Source organism: Pezoporus flaviventris, unplaced genomic scaffold, assembly GCF_033815535.1.
Source record: "Pezoporus flaviventris isolate CSIRO_AGI_PZ_B2104156 unplaced genomic scaffold, CSIRO_AGI_Pfla_v1 ptg000066l, whole genome shotgun sequence".
NCBI classification, from domain to species: domain Eukaryota; kingdom Metazoa; phylum Chordata; class Aves; order Psittaciformes; family Psittacidae; genus Pezoporus; species Pezoporus flaviventris.
The window spans coordinates 18,853,969-18,878,990 of NW_026892614.1; the positions used below are offsets into that span (position 1 = coordinate 18,853,969).

The 25,022-nt window shown below is 38.0% G+C and overlaps 1 protein-coding gene across 3 annotated transcripts in view; it reads left to right on the plus strand.

The window, feature by feature from the left end:
- PRKN (parkin RBR E3 ubiquitin protein ligase) overlaps positions 1-25,022 on the plus strand; it is a 740,903-nt gene that overhangs the window by 627,651 nt on the left and 88,230 nt on the right. For 2 of the 3 annotated variants that reach the window (XM_061471412.1, XM_061471413.1), the window contains exon 9: positions 1,354-1,503. The exons of the other annotated variant lie outside the window; for it this stretch is intronic. In XM_061471412.1, the coding sequence (XP_061327396.1) occupies positions 1,354-1,503 (150 nt within the window). The remainder of the gene's footprint in view (positions 1-1,353; positions 1,504-25,022) is intronic. 3 annotated transcript variants of the gene reach the window in all.

Here is a 25,022-nt window from a genome sequence, read left to right on the forward strand (position 1 = left end):
AGAAAACATGCAGTGGAGCCCCTGTGTTATGATTTAAAATGCTTCTTTGTATGCTTTGCGTATGAGGTTTTGGTCCTAATATTTGGTCCTTGAGTTTTCCTTGTGGGATTTCTTTGGGGAGTGTTGCAGATTGAAGAAAGACTTTTTTGTTTGTTATCGCCCCCAAAAAGGAACAAGATTTTCATGAGCAGTTATGAGATAAAAGTTTATGAAGCACTAAATACTGCTGTGAGTGCTGTAACATAAAGCTCCATTTTGTTCCTTTAGCCCGCCATAAATTCATTCCACTCGCGGAGAAAACTCATGCTACTTCCTTCCTCTTTGGCCTTTGGATTTTCCTGTTTTCTTTGGGGCTGTTAGAACCAAATGCTTTCATTTATTTCACTTTACAGTAGGCCAGATTTATAGGCAAATCTGAAGCCTGGTTTACAATGGTTATATAGCCATTAGTGTGGAACTGCACCAACACAGAACCCTAGAGTGATTGTGATTTACATGTACACAGCATAATTTGTACTTGCTCAGTTTATCTCCAGCTGAAAGCAGGGTAAGTTAGACCAGGGAAATTTATTGCAATGGCATCAGTCATTTCAGAGTGGGCTTTTTTGTTAGTGAGGATACACCGAGCATGTTATTTAATATTGCTCTGTGTCTGTGTCTCCGTCATTGAAATGAAGGCATTTCCATAGCCTTTTAGGCTATCAGGGTGGAACTAGATGAAAACTGCAGAAACTAAGAAAATTTCTTGGGAGACCCTGGAAAAAACCTACACCTAACATTGAAATAAATGTGTGTCAGAGAATTATTTTGCCAATCAGTTTCATGAAATCTATTTTGAAAATAAAATTGGCTGCACGATTTTTACTACACTTTAGCTGTAAATCATTATGTGATACTTCTAGCTATAGATCCTTGAGGGGTTTTGAGAATTTCTTTTCAGTCTCTATTCAGCATTTATCAGTATCTGCTGTTGGATTACATTTATGATGCTTACAGTATTTTTTTTGTAACAGTGTAAGAGTTCTTGAGGTTACTTACAGAAACAGTCTATTATTTTCTCGATTTTAATATCCCCCACAATTTTCTGGTAGTGCAAATGATATTTGTGAGTCACAAAAAGGATGTGTATGATGTGAGTCAGCTCAGAGTGACACCCCATTTAACAACACTGTGAAATTTTACACTTTCTGCAAATAACTGAACTTAGCATGTAAGACATGGAGTCACAGAATGTACGGTTAACATCTGGATGGTTGACTTGGTTATGTGGGGTAGATTCAAGCTCAAAGGTTTGGGAGTGGGGTGTATATTTGTGTGTTGTTGGAAGTTTAACACTGGTGTGTTGTATTGTAGTACAACCGCTACCAGCGCTATGGGGCTGAGGAATGCGTGCTGCAGATGGGAGGAGTGCTGTGTCCAACTCCCGGCTGTGGAGCAGGTTTGCTTCCTGAACCAGGAGTGAAGAAAATTGTATGTGAACCAGGCAATGGAATAGGCTGTGGGGTAAGAGCATACATTTTTCTACTCGTGTGTGGGAAACAATGGATATTGTACAATATGATTTTTCATTTTTCCATCAGTGACTGAATTGTCCTTCACACCAGAATGGGATACTGTAGCTCAGTAAACAATTTAAATATAGCACCATGGCTTAGGAACAATGACTTCATTGCATAGACTATGTCCATTCCAGAATTCTTTGCTTTACTTGGTTTAAGAAGTTGCTGAGTAGTTATAGTAAGAAACTGAACTGTGCAAATGACAATCTAAATGTGCTTTGACCTTCTCCTTGCACTCAGCAAAAATGAATGGGATCTTGGGCAAATCATTATTCTATAAACACCAACTTTCTTTATAAGTAAGACCTTGCTTATAGGTGTTAAGCTACACAATGAAAAGAAATATAGAAATCTTTTTGTTTGCTCATAAAATTATTTTTAAGAAGAGTGAATGCTTAAATAATGGTGGATTTCTGGAAAACAAAACCACATGACACATGAAAATGTTTTTGCTAGGAGGTCAGATTGTATTTTTTTGATCAGTGACTTTTTTGGGCAGTAGAAAAAAACAGGTACTTTACGATAATCAAGCTTTGAGGGAAATAGAAATATGTAGAGAGAAATATCTAAATAAAAGATGTAACTAACTGATGTTTGTACTAAGTGACTCCATGCAGGCTATGAGAAAAGAGAAAATACCTATATTTATAAAATATTATCATGCTCTTGCCCTTGTCTTTCTTGTGGAAAATGCACTTTTTATTGCAGTTTTGGTGTTGCCCAAACTGATACCGTGGAAGAATAATTGTTTGCTGAACTAGGAATTTGCAGTAGCCTGTCTTCTATGAGTAGGTTAGCATCTGTCGACCTTGGTCAAACTTCCTATCTGTCCATGCAGTGGTGCATGTAAAACAGAGTAATCCCCAGACTCACTGAGCAGACATAGGTCTAGGAAATAAAGCAGAAGGTGGGACAGTAATAAGAAACAAAACTGAGTAAAAACCAGGAAATTCTTCTGGATTAATTATTAGGGTTTGGTTAAAAATCACAAATGATTCTCACTCTGCTCTCTGCTTTGAAGTGATGAAAATCAAACTGGTTTGCAGCTTCATTCATCATCATTCTGAATCTGCAAATGCCCTGTAAATAAAGTGTACATAGCATAGAGGATTGATGTATTGCCTGGTTTAGCAAACTGTTCTGTTTCCTTTTATGGACTCTGTGCTGTGCTGGTTAGAGACAAAATCTGCAGCCTTGAGTGTAACCTCACCCTTTGTTTTGAATTACGTGACATCTTTGAACATTACGGGTTACAATTCACTAATGCTGAAATTAGAAGCAAGAGGCTGGTCTGCAAGCCAAATTTTGGTAACATTAAGGCCCTTCCTCAGAATCTGTAATGGAACAGAGTGAAAAATATGTGTCTTTAAATCTTTCTTTGCACCCTGACAAATGATAACCTCAAGGAAGATTTGTTACAGATGATGGTGAGGGTCTAAACACTAAAGTCAGTTGCCAGAGACAAAGCTGGCTGCAGGTAAGGATCCCCCTGCAAGGATACCAAGACAGTTAGGAAAACTGTTTATTTCTGCTTCATTTTCTGAAGTCATTTTGAGTTTTTTCTATTCAGAAAGTTAAACTATGGTGAGTTTTCTCCCAAACCTGGCCTTTTTTAATGTGAACTCTTTATGGAATCCAAGAACATCCACTTCAGAGCTCTGGGCTTCCTCACGAGTTTACACAATGATTTATAAGCTCAAAGAAAGGCCAAGAGGAAGAATGTCCCTTTTGTCCATCCCAATTAAGGCTGCAAAAGGAGCCTTGAAATGCTTACATGTACAGCTTAGGTTTCTTGTTGAAGCTGGTAAGCAAGAAATAAGGATGGTAATGTGAACCAGGAGGTTCTCTATGAATATAGATGTCATCGTTTAAGCTATGCGTAAGACATGTAGAGTCTTTTGGAGGGTATTTGAACCTCTGTCTTTGGATAAAGTTCACAGTTGATAGCATATTGCTGTCAACAGAATTTACATCTAACATCAGTGGTCTGTTATTCACCCAAAAGCCCTTGCAGAGAAATAGTTGTCTACTGCACAAAACAGACCAATCGTTTGGGTCGGAATTGCAGTATAAGGGTAGCTATCAACTGTTAAATAGATGGGGATTTTAATTAACTGATGAGATGGATCAAGGGGGATAGGAGGGATAGGTTTTCAAGAGAAAGTAGAGAAGTAAATTAAAAAGGATTTTCAGCAGCCATTTTCAAAAAGGAGAGGCAGAAAAAATGAAATAGAGAATAAACTGGACACTGGGGTCTGAAGCAAAATACGTATTCCATTATTCAGCAAAAAAAACCCTGCAAAGCAGTCCCAAACATGTAAGGACTCCAACATGAAAGAGCATTGAAATACGAACAGGTAACTGAGCCAGGCTAGGATACTGACATTTTGTCTTTCTCAGTTTCTTTCTCTGGTATTTGAAATGAGGAACTAGAATCTGGTTTTCCAAAGTCAAGGCTATTGGTGTCAAAGCTAAATGTGAGTCTTCAAGAGAAGGCTTGTAATTGCCACAGGGGCCTTTGGGAAAGGTAAAGATAGTGGATTTTGCTTTGTCTCAGGAAATTTGGAAACAGAAATATATGGGGCCCAGAAACAGCCTGGTAAGACAACTGTACCAAAAAGTGAGGAGCAAGGTTTAAATTTAAGCATCCCCATATGTACCCTCTGCACTCAGGCACTGCTATCTATTCAGGCTTTAAGGCAAAGAAATAGAACAAAAGAGATCTATTTTGACTTGAGAAGTAGCCTGCAAATATGTTTTTAATGATTATGAATAGTCCTCACCAAAGATATGCTGTACCATTGACTGCCATCACTCTTGCCTAATCTTTCATATTTTTTATCATTAGCCATAAACATATTAATTGGTTTACCAAGATACTACTGTTATACACTGTTGTTCGACCTTAATTGCTATGCATCAGACCTACATTACTAACTTCTGTTGCTGAGATACAAAATTTTGACATATTTAATATCAGAAATCAGCAACAAAACCTAGAAGACAGTACATATTGTATTAGCTGGCCTGTGCGCAGGAAGAGCTGTGGTAATTGAGGCATACAAAAGCTCTATGAATAAACATTTTTGTCTTGTTTTATATTATACTGGCATATTATTTCCTACATATTAAAGAAAATAATTTGGGGTTAAAAGTAGGTTAGAATGGAGCTTGAAAACAGACTGTGCTACTTGTTTGTTTCTACACATGCAGCTCATCTGTCTTGCAAAACATCCCCTGTCAATATCTTTCAGTGAGATAACTGACTAATGAGGGACTTGCATCCCAGCCCTTGTTCCACAACCGTGTAAACATTTTGCAGCGTGCCATATCAGTTGACATATCCTCTGGTATGGGGTGAGATGGGAGACTGAGGATAGTGGAAATAGAGCCTCTGACAGTCTTTTCCTCTTGAGTTTACTCATTCCTATCATAGTCTGAATAAGCAAGAAGAATATATTTGCAGAGATCCTCTGTTGTTTGAAAATCCCTTGCTAGGAGACTTGACTCTTGAAGGTTCATGGAAGTCCTGAGACAACTCTAAACTATCCCAAGGTCTGGGTGACAATTTAAACAGTCATAGAAACAAGCTGTCACAAGTGATGTTTTTGTGGCCCTTCATTCTGTCTCCTAATGCAAAACTCCAGTCTGCAAGTGTATACTGAACCTTAGTGTAATAAATTTGCAATGATAAAGGAAGTTTTATAACCTTGCAAAAGGAGCACAAAGCTTGGGGTTATTTTACCTCTTTCACACTGTATTTACTGTTCTGTAAGCATAATGCCATTGAAGAAGAGCAAGATTTCACTAAAGATTTGTTCCCTTCTCAGACAAGTGAAATTTTAACGTCGCAGACTGCAAGAAGTCACCCAAAATAATGGCTATAAATACCCTGTGTTCCTTATAAATAGAATTTCTAGATCATTGTATTACATAAAACAAAATCCCTAAGGCAATTTTGCTTCTCCCAGCAATTTTTCCCCATTGATTTCTTCTTGCATTCTTCTTCCATGGCTAAGGAAGCATATGTCAAAAGCAATTGCAGCGTTTTTGTAGAATTAATAATTGTCTGCCTTTTCAGAAAGCTTAATAGAATAGAGGACACTCTAAAATAGTTACATGAGACGTGCAATATGCAATATACATTCCTGGTGTTTGCAAAGCTGTTTTTTGTGGTCCATTATCTCCTGTTCATGCATTTCCTAGCATGCATGTTTCATGATCAGTGATGTCTTTGTTAAGCACAGTAATATGCATATAGGCAAACTAATAATTGGGAAAAAATGTTTGGAGAAAACAAATCTGAGTTATGAAAATTCCAAGCAACAAATTCTATCCACTTTATTTTGGTAGTACAAATCATGATTCTATGAGTTGGTTGTGTCCTTCTAAACTTCTGGAGTGGGGTTGTTTATTTTAGGGTTTTATATCTCAATGGGAGTGCTATGTGAGTGTAGCTATACCCCCCCCCCCCCCCCCCAAATCTGAACTAGCTTGCAATTACTTTTTCAGAACTATTTTGTGTATATTAAAGTGCATGAGAGTTTGTAAGTGTACTACAGTCTAGAAGTGAAAAGCGGTTTTCACATCTGGCAGTTTTAAGTAAGTCTTTTGGTGTTAAAGTTCAGCTCTAACATAATGTATTGTCATGATCAGTGTGTACTTTCTTTGTGCACTTTCTATCCATCTTGTGCCTAGTTTTGGCACATTATTCCTTATATGTTGCCTGATCAAAAATTCAAAAGTCTGACTAACCTAAAAGACTTTATTTTCAAACAGAGATGTAGGTATAAATGTTTGGTTCAAGACACGTGCTTTGCTTCTCCATTAGCAGTACCAGGAAAATTTTGAATGTATGTAAAGAAAAAGTAGGCGCCTTTGAAACTATTTCAACATATAAAGATTGTCAAGATGAGTAGTGGTAATTCAATACAATCTTTGAAGACGATTGCACTGAAAAAAATCTTTTTAATTTTATAATGAGATGAATAAAAGGTCATGGGTGAAGAAGGGCTGTGTGCACAATGATTTGAATTTTTGTCTCAGTTTTAAGATTGGAATGAATGTTGAAGCACAAGCAGAAATAAGAGGCTACAATGTTTTGAAAAATGCAGAATAATTCAGAAAATAAAAGACCTTAAAATTTACCTTTGTGCAATTTGCAGAACACTAAAATGGAAATAGGAGATTGCTGCTACCTAGTACACGTTGTAAAATTGAAGGGTTACTCTTTGTTATTACATTTCAAGTGTCTGTCGTTCCGTATGTCATCAGTTTTGCTTTTAAGAAAATTCACCAGAAAAGCATTACCATGGATAAAGTAATAGAAGATATTGTTGAGATTAAGAAACCAACTCACAGTGGGAGTGTCTCATAATATTGTGTAGGGAGTTTTTTCAAGGGGAATGAAAACGAGACAGACATTTTCTATTATTGCTAAATACTGAGTTGCTAGCATTGTTCCACAAGCTCTAAACTGTAATCATGTATTGCTTCCTTCTGTTGAGTGGGCACTCTAGCCTTTAGAAAGTGGAATTCCATCTTTTCCATCTTGTTGACACATTATGCTTCAGCAGCTAAACAAGTTGTTTCATTGCTAAAATATGACAGCCTTTCTCAGGCCGACCAAAATTCTTTTTGGATTTGCAGCTTTTTTCTAGTTTATGTGGTTTAAAATTAACTGTAAAAGCATGGAGCTTTTTAAGATGCAGTAGACTGTTGATGTTTTAATAAAAACATTTAACCTATAATAGCGCTATATAATCAACAACCTCTGTATTATTGTCAAGGTGCATTATTTCCATTGCCCATGTCTTGCCATGCTTCATTTCATTGATCTGGTGGCTGATATGAAACTCCACTGTCAGCAGTGAGTTGATGAAGCAATCCAGAGAATGTTTCCATTATTAATAACATGGATCACATTAGTTCATAAGACTTGCAAAAGCGAAACAACTACTTTTTATATGGAGACCAAATCAATTTACTGCCTGCATTCAGTAGATAGAAGAATAACTGCCTTTTCCTTTACATCTCAAATCACGAAGAACTAGCTACTAAAATAACGCTAGAAAACAACATGTGAGACTTTTCAGCTCTAAATGATCTAGAATTGAAACTTCGTTAGTTTTGTCTGCTAGATGTTTGGAATATTATGGAATGTCCCATTTTATGTGAGCAAATTCTATATCCCTTAGCTTATGCAGGGTATAGCTTTTCCCTAACTTTTGCATCATGCAGGCGTTTGGAACATGGCTGTTGTACATGCACATTGCAGATTTTGTACTGAATGTGTGTTATCTTCAGTTTTTTGGCTGGATTTATTATTCTGTGGCTTACGTAGTAGTTCACCATTTAAAATCTGTCATATGTGTTCTGAGAAAGAAGGAGCAAGGAGGGAGGTAAAAGACATAGTTAACCAATAAAGGAATGGAGGCTGCTGGTCTCTGTAAGATAGCATGAGAACACAGATAGTAGAATAACACTGTATTTGAGTCAGGGAAGTTGTATTAGAGAAAACTAGGATAAAATCAAGTTCCTGCTTGTAAAGATAGTCAAAGCTGGACATGTGGACCTAGGAACTAGCGAAGATAATCCTCGTTTCTATGAATGTAAATCAGATTAGACTGGGATTTGTAAACCAATGTTTTGATGAAGGTAAATGATCCCAAATTTGCCAATTTGTCTGAAATAGGAATGAGCTAAAATTGCAAGCATGTGAGACCCATTTTAAATTGGAGGTTGAGATAAAGCAGGAGTCAAGTTTAAAATTACTCTAGTAGTTGATTTTAGCATTTATCAACTAAATCTTATCCTTCTAAACTGCTAGATCAACCATTCCTCTGGAAGGGTACTAGGGATTTTCATATTAGAGGTAACAAAAACACTTGACTCTGCCACTCGTTCAGTATTCAGATTCCAGAGCTGAAGGTACTTTGGCTTCTAATTTCTTCACCTGTGTAAAGAGAACAACATTTTACAGTAGATGAAATGCAAAAATATGCACATTTTAACATGTCCACAACTTACTGGAAATTGATTTTAGCACACAGACTGCCTTTAAAAAGTGCTTTCTCTGGTTGACTGATTCCTTTTCTTAGGTACTGATTGAGTATATGATACTCTGATGCTCAGGTCAGGATTAAATTGATCACCAAATTTGAAAGAAATGTCAAAATTTTCTCTCAAGTCTCATTGGCAGGGACTTGACATTCCATGCCAAACTTGATGGATGAGTGACACACCATCTCCAGGAATTCTGAGAGCTTTTCTAACCTAGAAGTTCCTTGTTATTGCAAGAGCCTCAGGCTTTGATGACATCTTTGACTATTTTGGTCTGTGCCAGTGGCACATTACAGTTTAGTCTCCTGATAACTGAAGTGCTCTTGTCTAATTAAAATAATTGGTCTCCATGTAGCAGTATCTGGGTGATATTTAATAGCTTATGATGCTCAGGAGATTATATTAGGTGAACTCATAATTCTGTCAAGCCTTAAATATAATGGAAGTTTATGACTGGAGAGGTTTTGGAACTACTTTTTCCTTACTATTTCTCTCCTCTTCAAGAAAGTGCCTAGAAATATGTCTGACAGTCAGCAGACAATATTTTATCATGTGGCCCATCAGGAAGGGCTTGGAGTACAACAGTAGGAGATAAGAAATAAACTGTTTATAGGAATCTCTAGTTAACTCTGCATGTATGAGAAACTGAGCTCTGTCTTCTGACTTCATATTCCACTTGCATACAGGGTAGGATTATTCTCCCTTTTGTGGTAGAGAGAGACACTTTGCACACGATGGAAAAGAGTAGCCATTTAAAACCAGTGTGTGATTCCTTCAGTTAACAGATTAAAATATTCTGGTTATAACAGTCTGTCCCAGACCACAAGAAAGAGGTGCTTGAGATTTCCTGCTTTCTACAGTTGACATACTGGCTGCAGTTTCTAATCATGAATCCAAATAAATTTGTAAGTTAGCAGAACTGGGGGTTAATGGAAGATTTGGTATGAATAAACAGATCTATCACTGAATCACTGGAAGGGGAATAATAATGCAATCAGCAGAGGATGTGCTGCTTGAGAATGGCAGCCACCAAGGGCAGGATTTTAATTGAGCAAGAGACTTATTTGAGCAATCTTCTAAAAACTTTCTGTATTTGAACAGGAAAGAAAAACACAAGCTGAGTGCAGAAAATCACTTATAAATGAAAAGAAAAATAAATATGAATCAAAGTAAGCCTATTTATTGCTTATGAAATTGCATATGAAATTTCATATGAAGGTCTCCTGAGACACTGTAGATTGTATCACTACGTTATTGTAAAATGCGAGAGCTGCTTAATCAATGAGAAATGATGGAGTAAAAAGATAGGACCAGAACAATAAGATCATAGATTAGAATTAATCTATTGACTGGTATTTGTAACTTAGCCAGGAAAAAAACTCAAAGTTAGAAACGCTAAAGAAAATATGTCCTCATTATGTGTCTGGTTCTGGTGCAGTTCTGGCCCATAGCCCAGTTCAAAAGTAAATCACAAGGCTCATAAAGTGAGAAGCTTACATAGATAAAAAAAAAAAAACAGCTACAGCTTTTGTGGCACTTTTAGTCTTCACGTCATTTGATGTCAGAGTGAAACAGTGCAATAGAGATTTGGGATTTAAGCCTCTTTTGTGTAAGTGCAAATATGGAAAGCATCAGTTTATGTCAGTTTGAAACTTAGACATAATGACACCTCTTTTTTTTTTTTTTCTTCTAAAGGGAGCACCCCAATTAAAAATGTTTTCAGGCTTTTATATTTCTCCATTAGGTGATAAAAGAAATTCCCGAAGAATTTCATCTCAGCTTTACCTCAACTCTCTGAAATATGTAAAGTCTCTGTTGGTCAGCCAGGCTCTTGATTCATTCTTTCAAGGCTACAACACCATTATCCATGTGGAGGGCATAAAATTATTACTTCCTGAGATTGTGCAGCCCTTAGTGATGAAAAAAGGAATGGCAACAAATGCAGAGTACAAGTATACCATAGGGAGGGGCCACAGAAAAGCTAGGGGTATTCTGCATTAGTTCTTCACTGAAGAACAACTTTTCCGTGAAGACAAGCAAGAAGTTGTCTACAGCATACCAGTGCTCCTTTTGTGCTCACAGCTATATAGGATTTCTTACTGGACCTTTAAGCAAAAGCTCCTTCCAGCACCTTCTCATAATTGCAACAGTATATCTGTGCAATGAAGCAAAACAACTGCTTGTCTTTTCACCAGTACAAGAGAAATGTTTATTTTTCATTGCACATGTTGCATTATTTCCATATACTGTATAGACTCCAAACTGACTGAGCACTCTGTAATGCATCTCGTTAGGCTACATTCCAGGAAAAGTGGGACGAAAATGGCATTAAAAAAGATTTAAAATATAACTAAATGTCATTTTTTCACAGAAAATAAACAGCTCTTTAAAATAATATGAAGTAGAACAGGGTTATTCTGAGATCAACTTTCCTTGTCACTACTACTTCAGTAAGTTATTTAATGATGATGTCACACACAGAACTTTATTATTTCAAAACCATTTCAAAGAGATAGCAAAGCCACCATTCCACAATCAAAGCTGATTTTGAAGTGCTGAAACAAAGCTGATTTTCAATTATCAGAGTCAAAAAGAAACATCTGAAAACTGTCTTGATTGCCGAAAAACTGCTATGTTTTCATGTTGGACAATTCAAAACAAATAGATGAAGCTGCTGAACCTTCAAACAAAATCCACTTCTAACAAAGCATGAATATCTAAAAACCCTCAGCCTAAAAGAGAGTATCTGGGAAAAGTTATAAGCTTGTAAAAGTAAGTTTAGAATAGAAGTCGCATCTCGGCCTTAACCGTGATACTAAGTTCACTAAGCTGTAATAGAGGGAGTAAAGAAAATGTTGCAAAGTCAAGAGAGGGCTATGAAAATAAAATAAAATTAAAATATAATGAACAAATTAAATAAGACATCCCTTACACAATAATAATATTAATGAAAAGCAAAGACAGATTTGGAGAACAATGACCACCTCTAATTCAGCGGGAAATAATAGAAAACCAGAATGCAGTATGTGCTCATAAAAACATCCGCAGGGAAAAATAAAGGAAAAATTGTGATAAGGATAATAGAATGGGTCCTGATGATATCCATCTGTGGGTCCTGAAGGAGCTGGCAAATGAAGTTGCGAAGCCGCTGGCCATCATATTTGAGAAATCATGGCAGTCAGGTGAAGTTCCCGACGACTGGAAAGAGGGAAATATAACCCCCATTTTCAAGAAGGGGAAAACGGATGACCCGGGGAATTACAGACCAGGCAGTCTCACCTCTGTGCCTGGCAAAATCTTGGAGCAGATTCTCCTGGAAGGCATGCTAAGGCACATGAAAAACAACAAGGTGCTTGGTGACAGCCAGCATGGCTTCACTAACGGGAAATCCTGCCTGACCAATTTGGTGGCCTTCTATGATGGGGCTACAGAACTGATGGACAGGGGTAGAGCAGTTGATGTCATCTACCTGGACTTGTGCAAAGCGTTCGACACTGTCCCACACGACATCCTTGTCTCTAAATTGGAGAGACATCAATTTGATGGATGGACCACTCGGTGGATAAAGAGCTGGCTGGATGGCTGCACGCAAAGAGTTGTGGTCAATGGCTCAATGTCCAGCTGGAGACCAGTAACGAGTGGTGTCCCTCAGGGATCGGTGTTGGGACCGGTCTTGTTCAACATCTTCATCGCTGACATGGACAGTGGGATTGAGTGCGCCCTCAGCAAGTTTGTCGGTGACACCAAGCTGTGTGGTTCGGTTGATACGCTGGAGGGAAGGAATGCCATCCAGAGGGACCTTGACACGCTTGTGAGGTGGGCTGATGCCAACCTCATGAAGTTTAACCATGCCAAGTGCAAGGTCCTACACCTGGGTTGAAGCAATCCCAGGCACAGCTACAGGTTGGGCAGAGAAGAGATTCAGAGCAGCCCTGCAGAGAAGGACTTGGAGTTGTTGGTTGATGAGAAAATGAACATGAGCCGGCTTCAGTGTGCGCTCGCAGCCCAGAAAGCCAACTGTATCCCCGGCTGCATTAGAAGGAGTGTGACCAGCAGGTCGAAGGATATGATCCTGCCCCTCTACTCTGCTCTCGTGAGACCTCACCTGGAGTATTGTGTGCACTTCTGGTGTCCTCAACATAAAAAGGACATGGAACTATTGGAACAAGTCCAGAGAAGGGCCACAACGATGATCAGGGGACTGGAGCACCTCCTGTATGAAGACAGGCTGAGAAAGTTGGGGCTGTTGCGCCTGGAGAAGAGAAGGCTGCGTGGAGACCTCATAGCAGCCTTCCAGTATCTGAAGGGGGCTTACAGGGATGCTGGGGAGGGACTCTTCATTAGGGACTGTAGTGATAGGACAAGGGGTAATGGTTTAAAACTTAAACAGGGGAAGTTTAGATTGGATATAAGGAGGAAATTCTTTCCTGTTAGGGTGGTGAGGCACTGGAATGGGTTGCCCAGGGAGGTTGTGAATGCTCCATCCCTGGCAGTGTTCAAGACCAGGTTGGACGATGCCTTGGGTGATATGATTTAGCGTAAGGTGTCCCTGCCCACTGCAGGGGGGTTGGAACTAAATGATCTTAAGGTCCTTTCCAACCCTAATTATTCTATGATTCTGTGATTCTAAAAGAATATATCTGTGAATGGAGGCCTTGGCTAAGGGCAGAAGATCATGGGTGGATAACTAAATCCCAGTTAACTCAATTTTATCCCTATATTTATCAAAAATTAAGTCATTCATATCAGTCAATTATATTTTTTTTTCCAAGAGCTCTCACATTAAGTAGGGTGACAGTCACTGCCATGATAGAAAATCTATTCCACTGACACTTGAAAGTGAAGAGATAACGAGTAAGGTTTAAAGGTACTGGTGGCTCACTTGTTCAGACAAGCAGTAGAAGAGGCTGGTTTAAACTGATCGTTTTTTCCATCAAGAAATATCAAATAGCAATAGTATGTTTTATACTTATCTCTGTCATTTTCTCTTTTATGCCGGTGAAAATGCTTACATATGTAATGCCAGATAATGACAGTGATAAGTCTTTTATGCACATCTGAAATGGTTTATTAAAAAAGATGGACGTTTAGGCCACCAAGATAAAGCCAGTGCTTAATATTAAATATCATCTGCAAATAAAAAAATGAGCATGTAGCATGTTCTACAACATTATCATATATAAAGAAAGCTTTACCAGACTTTGCTACTTACTGAATATTCAGAACTCTCAGAGGACCACCCATATCCTCACCCCCTGTCTTGACTTGAAGAGTGCTCCTGCATTTTGTAGGCACAGCCTGGAAGGAGTTAACTGGAACCTGTGTTTTCAGGTATCTACAGTTATCATATTTTAAAACCTTTTCCACCAACAGGAAGCTTTTTCTGGGCATGGAGTAATTTCCTAAGGTTATTCAGGAAAGTGTTTCGGATTTGGAGATGGGCAAAAATGTGGCTCCAAATAGTGGTATTGTTCTGAGCTAATAACTCACCCTATCCTCCCATCAGAGGAGTGAAAACAACTGTTAATTGGCGAGTTAAATAAATCAAAGAGCAAACAAAATTAGCAATAAATGTATAATAAAATAATGGCTTTTATATGCTACTGTGGTTCTCACCAGTGGTGGTTTCATAATATGCATCACAAGGTTTCATGGAAACACATTAGTGTTTTTGAATTGTTTTTATTATAAACCATGCAAATAGTGTTTGTCCCAGTGGGATGTGACATTATTAGCAGAAGATCTCTTACATGATTTCAGTCAACAGAGAACTAGCAGCTCAGTTTTTATTTTCAGAGTGAGACATATAACTAGTCAAAACTGCATTAGAAAACATTTAACCCATGCAGAGTATTCCTGCGGAAGAGATGACACATGACAGAAATAAATTGCCCTACAACATTTGCAAATGTTTCCTGATTGCAAAAATGTTATCTGTGTAATTCAAACATGTTCTCTCCATTTTGTTTCAGAAAGAAACAGTATTGAAATTCTTTCATATTGATGTCCAGTGGTCAACTCCTGAAATAAAAAGTTTGATTCTTTTAGAGGTTATTTTTAGAGAAAGTCCCTTAGACAAAAGTGAATAAAAATATCAAAACATAATTCTGCAAGTGAAGCAAGAGATAAACAGTGATTTGTGGAAAGCAGAAGTAAGCAAGCTTGGGTGACTAATAAGAAATCAGATGTAAGCAGAAAGAGGGAGCTTCAGTAAAGAAATCGTATTAAGGGCACAATAGTAAATTATCTCCATGTAAAGGAGAACTAGGAAAGGTAAGGAAAAAAACATCTTGCTTGAACGATAATGTTTTTTACGACCTGAAAAGTAAGAAAGTCTGTGAAAAATTTAAGAAGGTTGTATCAGTAGGACCAGCTAGAAAAACAGAAAAAAAAACAGAGACAAAGTCATAAAGTGGAAAGCATTAAATAAAATACTTTTAATATAAAGTCTACCAAAGAATATTCAGAAAGTTTTCCATAAAGAAGTAATAGAAACAGGAACATGAAAGGTCAAGGAAGCTGTAAGTTAGCTCCTCATGGGAGAAGAAAATGTGTCATTAAACAGCTCCAAGAAGGCTAAAGTTTACTTGTTTTTTTTCAAACTTAATTTAAAAAGTCAGACCTGCTCAGATGATTAGCAGAGCTAAAACCAGTGAAACAGAGTTAAAAATACCAGCTCTAGTGGGGAAAGGACAGAATAGAGACATGGTTTCAAATCAGCTGGACCTGATGGAGTTTTTCCTCTGGGAATGACTGAAGAAAATCCACAACATTAATGTTCACTTCTAAGAATATGTAAGAAAGATTTTGAAAAAGTCAAAAACATGAAGTCTGTATCTAAAAAGACGGAAAAAAATCTCAGACTTATAGACGAGTAGGCTTAACTTGAATTCCTGAAGGAAAACTGTAGCAAATAATCAAACTACTGGTAATTACCAGGAGGACAAAAAAAGGAAGCCTCAGGGAGCATGGACTTAGCAAGAGTTTATCACATCAATCTAGACTTGTGGGTAGTAGACAAGTAGCTGATGTCATCTGTATTGAATACAGTAAAGCTCTTCGCATTTTTTCATATGAAATTCCCATAGGCAAATTAGGAAATACAAGATTAGATGATAATTTTATTAGGTTGATATGTAACTAGTTGGAAAGTTGTGTATAGACTATTTGTCAGCATTTTGCAATCAAAGCAGAGGGATGTTTCAAATCTGTCCTGAGGTTGACAGGTTTTAATATTTTCTCTGATGCCTTGATGAATGGTTATAGTGTAAGGTTATTAAAATTGCATAGGATATGTACCAAGGGGATAGCAAACAGTTTGGAACTCGAAAGCAATTCAGTTAGGATAAATGTAAAGTTTCTATAGTTAGACAAACACCAGCAGCCATATGTTATGAGAGAATAAATGCTTAAAGAGACAGTAAAAATTGATCTGGGAACAGCAACAGATCACAGTCTGATCTGAAGTCAAGAGGATAGTAGTGTAAAAAAAAAAAAAAAAAAAGCAAATGCTGGACTGAGGTGTATAAATCACAGTAAATTACTTCTCCTAATCCAAAATAGCAGATTAAATGCACAGTGAGGAAACACGAACCTGAGCAGTGGGCCCTGTTTTCATTTCTGATGTTATGACTCAGTTAAAACAGGCAGATATCAATTTTAAAAATGCTGCTTATCCAAGAAAAGGGTCTTCTTTCTACCCTTTTCTCAAACAATTTGGTTTTGTGCAGTCAACACCTTTCTCTGTATTTGCTTGACTCTCTGCTCATTCCAGTCTCTAGCAGACTTTGCTTTAGCAATACAAAGTCCCAAATAAAAGCCAGATGAAAAAGAGAAAATCTAATAAGTGCAGTATTGCAGAATGCTTATATGCTGTCAGCAACTAACATACATAAACCTAAGGAGAGCTCACGTCCCTTGTGGCGTTCTTATTTAGAACTATATTATTAGAATATTAGAACTGTTTCTGCTATACAGAAAGCAAATCCTAGCTCACAGTGACATTAGTTCTTTCATCTCTCTTGTGAGTTCCCACTGCCAAAATATGATTAGATAATCTTTTTCCTTCAAATAGCCAGCTGCTTATGAGATGACACTGCTGATACTTCGTGATAACACAGAATAAACTAGCCACCATGTCATAAAATCAGTGTGGACATTTAATGAGGAAGGAAACATTCAGCCTTTTAAAAAGAAATCTTTCTAGTTTCACTCTGTTCTTTGGATGAACCAGCTCCTTGTAGGAGTCTTTCTCAGAATCAATGATGCATACCTGTGCTGTGTGTGTGTATAGATGGATGTGGGTTTTCCGTGCCTTTTTGTACCACTTCAATTCTATCATTTGTCTTGTGATTTCATCCTCTCACCTAAATGTGGGTCTCTGTAAAACCCACATTTGAAGTAAAGCCTTTAGACATGCTATTAAGCAAGTGAAGAAGTCTTTCAGTCTTTGTCGGATGTTTTCAACTATCTCTGCTTTAAAACAGAAAAATACCCTCAATTTTGTGGTAAAAACTTCATATTTATCTTAAAACTTCTGAGTACAGTTAGATTCACGTAATTCCCTTCATATTTTATTTGTTGTATATTGGTTCTTCAGCACTTAGCTATTCATGTAGCATTTTTATTTTTTGTGTGTATGTGTTCTTTTACCTTTATTTATGTATAGTTTATTTCCTCCCCTTATACAGTCCTCTCAAACACAGCATTTTCCTTGAGTGTTATTATTAATGTTTTTAAATAACCCGGTTCCTGCTGCATGAATTCGTTGAAGACATTTTTCAGCTTAGATCAACTTAGAGATAGAGAATACTGAATGAAACCATCTGACTAACATATGTGACGCATAGGAGACCAGAAACAGCTTCAAGCAGTGAAGCTACCAGTAGAATCAGGGATTCCCATTTTTGGCATTGTAGTCAACAATTATCTGCATTCTCTTTCTTCTCAAAGAAGAAAGCTCCCTTGCATCATTAGTTGGCTTGCAATGGGCTTGCAATGTGTAAAGCCATCAGAGCTTCCAGCCTTCTATTTCCTTGTCATTTTAAATGAGAAAATTGTGAGGACCATAGAGAATTGTAGTCAGAAAGGCCCCCTGTCTGCTTATACTCCTGAAAAAATTGGTTGGCCCTCTATAGCAGCTGCTGATTTTGTCAGAGTAGTAGCTATCCAGACATCATATAGTTGCTTCTGGAAGTGGTCAACACATGCTGCCAATTCTGGTCATACCATCTTTATATGGTGTGCAGATGAACCAGTCAGAGAAGGGACCTTGAGCAGGTCTCCTGAAGACAGAGGATAACACTCACCCTCAGCACTTCTGTGAAATTTCATGCTCACTTAGAAATTTTGAAATAGTATATCTGGGGTTGGTAATGTCTTTCTTGGGGAAGCAAATCTCCCTGTAATGTCTTCCTGATACTGGTTAAACGTCTGGACATGTGCCATAACTCTACACTTGTACCAAGAATGTGCACTGTCATGCACAGATGACCATCTTCAGGAACAGCAAGTGATCAGGAAGACGGGCTTGCATTGCTGATAGAAACATTTTGAATAACCATATACTTGAATCATGTTTGGAGATGGATCAAGTCAGAGTTTGCTCTGCAAAACTGGGATAGATGGTTGACCAGGACATACATTCTCTAAAGCATCCTTGATCAAGATATCCAGATGAAGGGTCACAGCTTTGCTTTATCTATCATGTAGATCTGATATTTGTATGTAGCATAGAGGAAAAACCTCTGTTTTCCAGTGATGACATGTTTGCTCACTCCCTTTCTCTCATAGCCATCTCTAAATTCCCTCCCACAGCCCTGTTTTCAACTTCCTTATAAAGCATCCTTCCAATATAGTCTGTCTGCAACACCACTTAATCCTAAAATATATTCCTCATATTTGGAGGAGATTTTCTTCCTAAAGGGTCAGATTCAGAAAAAGTCTTGTTATTCCCTTATCAGATGATCCCACTATTTATCCTTCTCTTACCACATATAATCAAAGACTCATTGCCTCACCGAACTACAAAAGACTTGCAGGAGTGCAGGTGCTGGTAACTCAGGAAATCCCCAGTCCTCTCCACATAGCCATGGAGACTTTGCACTACACTGCCCATTGTTTTCAAGTATGCACTTGAAAACTATTTTCCTATTTAGGTTTACTGGAGATTGCAATGAAGAGCACACTTGTGCAAAAATAACAGCACGTTACTGAAAACAACCACAGATTATAGAAGCATTCACTGTCAGAAAGTGCATACTAAAAATTTGTGTCCTTCCTGTTACTTAGCACTGTGAGCACGTATGCCAGACAGCTATCTGAACTGGCAAATTTTTTGTTCTGAAATATGCCTCTACCTAAAAGTGAAATGCCTGCAACCTGGTGTTATTCCTGTCTCCTCGAAATTTTTTCTCTTTTCTTTCCCTGAAAATTTTGCTGCATTTCTCCACAGAAATGAAAGCCCTTTGAATTGAAACTGATGCTTCTAGGCAGTACAATGCTGTTGTCATCTATGCATTTACATTTTCCATTCTCCTTGGCTTGGCTATTTACTAGAAATACCAGCTTTCTATAGCCTTAAGACAGACAGAATGTCTTGCACTGTGTGCTTCTAGAAGCTGTTGCAGTGCCCTGTAGGGCATCCTAACTGTTGTCCTAAATTGAGATGACAGTGTTGCTCATATTAAATTGCCTTCTTGCTTGGCTTGGCATGCTGGGATCCATATCTATTAATGCAGGAGTGTCCAAATGTCCTGCTAGGAAAGCAATTTGTTCCTCAGTAGGGTGTCGGGGAAGCAGCTGGTCTAAGAAACTATCAGAGGTGATGTTAGGGGCAAGTTGTGTTTTTCTTGACTTAATGGAAATTTTTACTGATCCATCTCCTTGCCTGTCCCCACCACTTGTCAACAGGGCAGCACATATCCATCTTCAGTCATCTCCTTTCCCTCCCAACAAGCCTATCATACCTCTCTTGTGGAGAGACAGGCTTTCACACAGCCTGAGCTGCATAATAGACACTTCAACAACAGCAAACATGTTATTAATGGATTTTTTTTAAAAAATGCCCTACAGAGACACAATTTCAGAACATTTTTGCTAAGTGTCAGGTTTTAAACCTCCGCTTGGAGAGACTCTTACAAATTGAGGATTATTTTTGTCCCTCTTCTCCTCTTTCTGCACACATTCCACAAAGTACTTTTAACCCCTTGAGTAACTTTTGTCAGTTTGTCTTTTCTTCCATTTATATTCCAAATTGGATTTTAAATCATCTAATGGAGGAGAAATGTGATGTTTCTGGGGTCTCTTTCAATGGCTTATTAATGTATGTTAGCTGATCTATGAGAGCTTTATTATGGGGGTGCCTACATTTATGAAGCTAGGCTATAGTTATGGCAGAAATAATTTTCTGGTGATTTTAAGAGGAAGCAGTGTACAAGTAGGGTGAAAGTCTATATCTTTATGGCTATAGTGACATCATTGTACAGGTAAGTACAATATAAGGTGTATGATACAACCTGCTAATAAATAAGATGCATGCATATTAAAGCGTACCTCTTAATTAGGTCTCCTTGAAAAATTCATGAGGGCTCCACATATTTAATGATACTGTCTGTATAGCTTAAGCTGAAGGAAACTTCTTTACTTAGAGACAATGATTTTTATGTCACTGAATTAATCAGAACCCTGTCAACAAATTCTGGGATAAGGAGTGTGTAAATGTCTGGTTAGAGCTGGACTCATTTTCTTTCTGAGATGCTGCAAAATAGTTTGAGCTCTCAGTGTAATGAAATTCAGTAAAGAAAACAGCTCTAACCTTAGCTTACTTAATTGTTCCTCAATGCTTTCAGATACCTTTTAGGACTTCAAAAGCTGCATCATTTTTCAGAAGGTAGCTGCTGAGAAATAGTTTGTAAACATAAAATGGATTGTCAGATTTTAATCTGAATTAACCCCAGTAGGATATGACCAGGATATGTCAACTCTTTTTTTTTAACCTTGTTACTAAAATCAGCCACTTACACTATCTGTATTATAAAATACACCAGTGAGTCTAATAAATGCTTTCCTCCTAGTTATTTTTATTTTCAACATCTTTCTGGAGTTATACATTATAAGAGACTTTTGCAGTTGAAAGAAAGAAAGAAAAGTTTTAACTTGCAGAGTTGACATACTTCACTGAAAATTCCTGGCCCCACTTTTTGCCTGATATCAGTGACAAATGTTTGGTTGATTTTATGTATATTATAGCTGATATCGTATTATGGAAGTGGCATAAACCTCAGCCTGTAGTTTAGCAAAATTGATAGTGTGGTGCAAGATAGGAAGGACCTCTATTTTGGCAAGGAAAAATGAAAAGTTAATTTTACTATTTCCTCCAATTACATTGGGAAACTCTTTAAAAAACATCATGTAATCACTCTACAGTCCTCTTGTTCTATCTCATTACGTATTTAATCACAAAATACATACATTGTATATGAAAGATTGTGATGGTTCATTTTTTAAAATGGTTTTCAATGTTATGTTTTTTATTTTAAATGTTTAATCAGATAATTATATGATTTGTTAGTTAATTTTCACAGGCAGTTTTTCATAGCAATATCTTTTTTAATTTTTTCCACATATTTTCCCTAGTAGGATCATTATAAAAATACCAAACATTACCAAACATATCATTTAATCTCCAAGTTGCTATATTTTTAAAACACTTTGTTTTGGAGATTTATTTCTATGGACATTGTAAGAACAAGGTTTTGCCAGCATTAATACATTTACCTACTGTATCTTGAGAGAATCCTGTCATCTTCATGGTCTGGATCTAGGATTAATATTAACACAATGAGATTGATTTAAAGGTGTCAAAGTCACAGTAACCTAAAAGGGAAGTCCTTGGAAATAATTACTTGAGAGGTAGGGTGCACGAGGCTGTAGATGTTTCCTACATGCTTGTGCTTATTTATTTGCTGTTGTGCTTAGAACAAACTTTAGGTACAGCATATAGCTAAATAATCAAAATAGAAAGAATCTGAACTCAGAAACTGCATAGGAATACTTTGAGTACTTACATAACTTTTAATGGAAATTACTCCTGACTTGATTTTGTGTTTCATATACAAATTAATGGAATAAAAGAGAATCTGAAATATTCCAGGCTGTCTTCTTAACTGTTGATCTCTTTATGCTAATCCATCCGTTCGCAGCAGTAAAACTGGATTAATCAGATTAGTGCTAGGGAAAGTCAATTTAGGATAAAGCAGCCTCACTGAAACTTTACTGTGTCTGAAATTGGCCTGAAAATGACTGGGTCATGATTTGGTGGAACATTAAATCACCTTTTCCACTCATCCTCAGCTATGTCAACCTATCTCAGAAGCTGAGTAAGAATTAAAATATGTTCTCTGCTAAATCGCTTCTCAGATGGAGCTTACTCTTCTTGTTGTCTCTGGAAATCCTTAAAATAAAGGCAATATAAAGCTAGGCATAGACTCGTTACTCGTTGTACACAGGAAAAGCTGTGAGTCGTCTTTAAGACATTTTGCTTGCAAAGTGATGAAATAGACAATAATGAAAGTAGGAAATCTTAGTTTATCTAAGAACAACTGAGTTTCTGTCCTGGGTTCAGCAGAAGCAGTCATTTTTCTCTTCCTTAGTAGCTGGTGCAGTGCTGTGTTTTTGACTTTCAGCCTGGGAACAGCACTGATAACACCGATGTTTTTAGTTGCTGCTCAGTAATGTTTAGTTTGACCAAGGACTTTCTGACTCTCATGCTCTGCCAGGGAGGAGGGGAAGCCGGAGGAAGCAGAGACAGGACACCTGACCCAAACTAACCAAAGAGGTATGCCATACCACAGCATGTCATGCCCACTGTATAAACTGGAGGCAGTTACCCAGAAGGGGTAGATCACTGCTCGGTCGGGCTGGGTATCGGTCGGTGGGTGGTGAGTGGTTGTATTCTCTTCCCTTGTTATTTCCCTTATCATATTATTCTTGGTGGTAGCAGTAGTGATTTGTGTTATACCTTAGTTACTGGACTGTTCTTATCTCAACCTATGGAAGTTACATTCTTTTTGATTCTCCTTCCCATCCCTCCAGAAGGGGGAAGTGAGAGAGTGACTACATGGTTCTGAATTACTGACTGGACTTAAACCAGGACAGTTTCCAAAGCAAAATTATGTGAGTTTGTACATGAGGAGGTAGCATACAGACATTTGTCATGCAATTCTCATTTTAGAGTCTGAAAGTGAAAAAATTCAGAATTTAGGAATTCACCTGTGTTTTGATAAAAAGTCTGCATGTATGCTTGTATGCAAGTGGATACCCTCCCACAGAAAGATGTAAAGGGCTTCTTTTGTGGTTAAGAATCTAATTTTCAATAGATCTACTGATGGTGATAATTCTACAGATTCATGGGTTTTATGTAAGAGATTACTTTTGTTCTTCTTTGTTAAGGTGTTTTAACTCAGCCATTTGAGTTTTCAGAGTTTAAATGCTGCCCTTTTTCAAAGTGCTCACTCATTATGAACATGTGTTTTATTAATAATATTCTCAGCATTTTCAGATGAATCTCCTCTTTCTTTCTTAGATTTTCTTATTGCTCTTTTCTTTCCGAATTCCTTTATAAATGTGCGTAGTATGGGCTGTCGACCAGACATAAGCAGATGTGCAGAGCAAGATATTTCAGTGCCTGAGATGCTTATGTAAGCCATTATTGTTGAAAGTCAATAATAGTTACCACAATAAATGTAGTAATGTACATTTTCACAGAATCACAGAATGGTTGTGATGGGAAGGGACCTCTGGAGATCATGTAGTCCAACCCCACAGATGAAACAGATTCACTTAGAGCAGGTAGCACAGGATCATGTCCAGGCAGGTTTGAATATCTCCCAAGAAAGACTCCACAACCTCTCTGGGCAGCCTGTTCCAGTGCTCTGCCACCCTCAAAGGGAAGAAGTTCTTCCTCATATTCAAATAGAAGATCCTGTATTTCAGTTTGTGCCTATTGCCCCTTATCCTGTTGCTGGTCAGCACTGAAAAAAAGTCTGGCCCTATCCTCTTGACATGTACCCTAAAGATACTTGTATGCACTGATAAGATCCCCTCTGATTCTTCTCTTCTCCAGGCTAAACAGGCCCAGCTACCTCAATTTTTCCTTGTAAGAGGGGGGCTCCACTCCTCTAATCATCTTCACAGCCCACCGTGGGCCCTCTCCAGAAGTTCCTTGTCTTAAACTGGGGAGCACAGAACTGCACACAGTACTCCAAATGCAGCTTCACCAGGGCAGAGTAGAGGAGGGTAACCTCCCTTGACCTGCTGGCCACAATTTTCCTGATGCACCCCAGGATATCATTTACCTTCTTGTCCACAAGGGCACATTGGTCACTCATGGTTAAGTTGTTCCAGGACTCCCAGGTCCTCTGCAGAGCCGCTTTCCAGGTCAACTCCTGACCTGTACTGGTGCATGGGGTTATTTCCTCCGCAGATGCAGGACCCTGCACTTACCTTTGTTGGAAGTTCATTAGGTTCCTTTCCACTCACTTCTCTAGCTAGTCCAGGTCTCTCTGATGGCAGCACAGCTTCAGGTGTTTTCAGCCACTCCTTCCAGTTTTATATCGTTAGCAAACTTGATGAGGGTACACTCTGTCCCTTCATCCAGGCCACCGATGGCAGGTGAACAAGACTGGACATGGTACTGACCCTTGGGGAGCACCACTAGCAACAGGCCTCCAACTAGACTGTTTCACTGATCACAACCCTCTGAGCTCTGCCATTCAGCCAGTTCTGCATCCACCTCACCGTCCACTCATCTAACCAATGCTTCCTGAGTTTACCTATGAGGATGTTACGGGAGACAGTGCCAAAAGCCTTGCTGAAGTCATAAGTCATTTTTGTGTGTGAATTCTCATTTAAATTACAGTCAAATACTCTCCTAGAAATGTTGACTTTTGAACAATGAATCTCATCACTAAGCACACTTATGGCACTGCAGGTTTCAAATCATTAAAAAGTACCTGCATATTAAACCTTACTCAAGAAACTGTAATTTGAAACTTTGGTACCTGGAGATTAAATAAATTCAGAGTATGTGAGCAAATTAATATTAATATGAGATTTAATATTAAAGAATTATTATAGTGACATTGAGGATGTGTGTGTGTGAGAGAGAATGAGGGGATAAAAAACATTCTTCCATATGCTGCAGCTGAGAGCTGACCGTGAGACAAAGTCCATCTCATGATACAAATGAATGCCACTGCAGGAGCTGTCTCCACAAAACTGAGACACTGTTTTTCCAGTCTAACATTTCTCCTGCCAGTTGGCAGATTCTTTTTTTCAGAAAGCAACCCATCTGCTGCTTGAACCACATAGAATCTTTGCAACTCACTGCTTGTGCTTTTG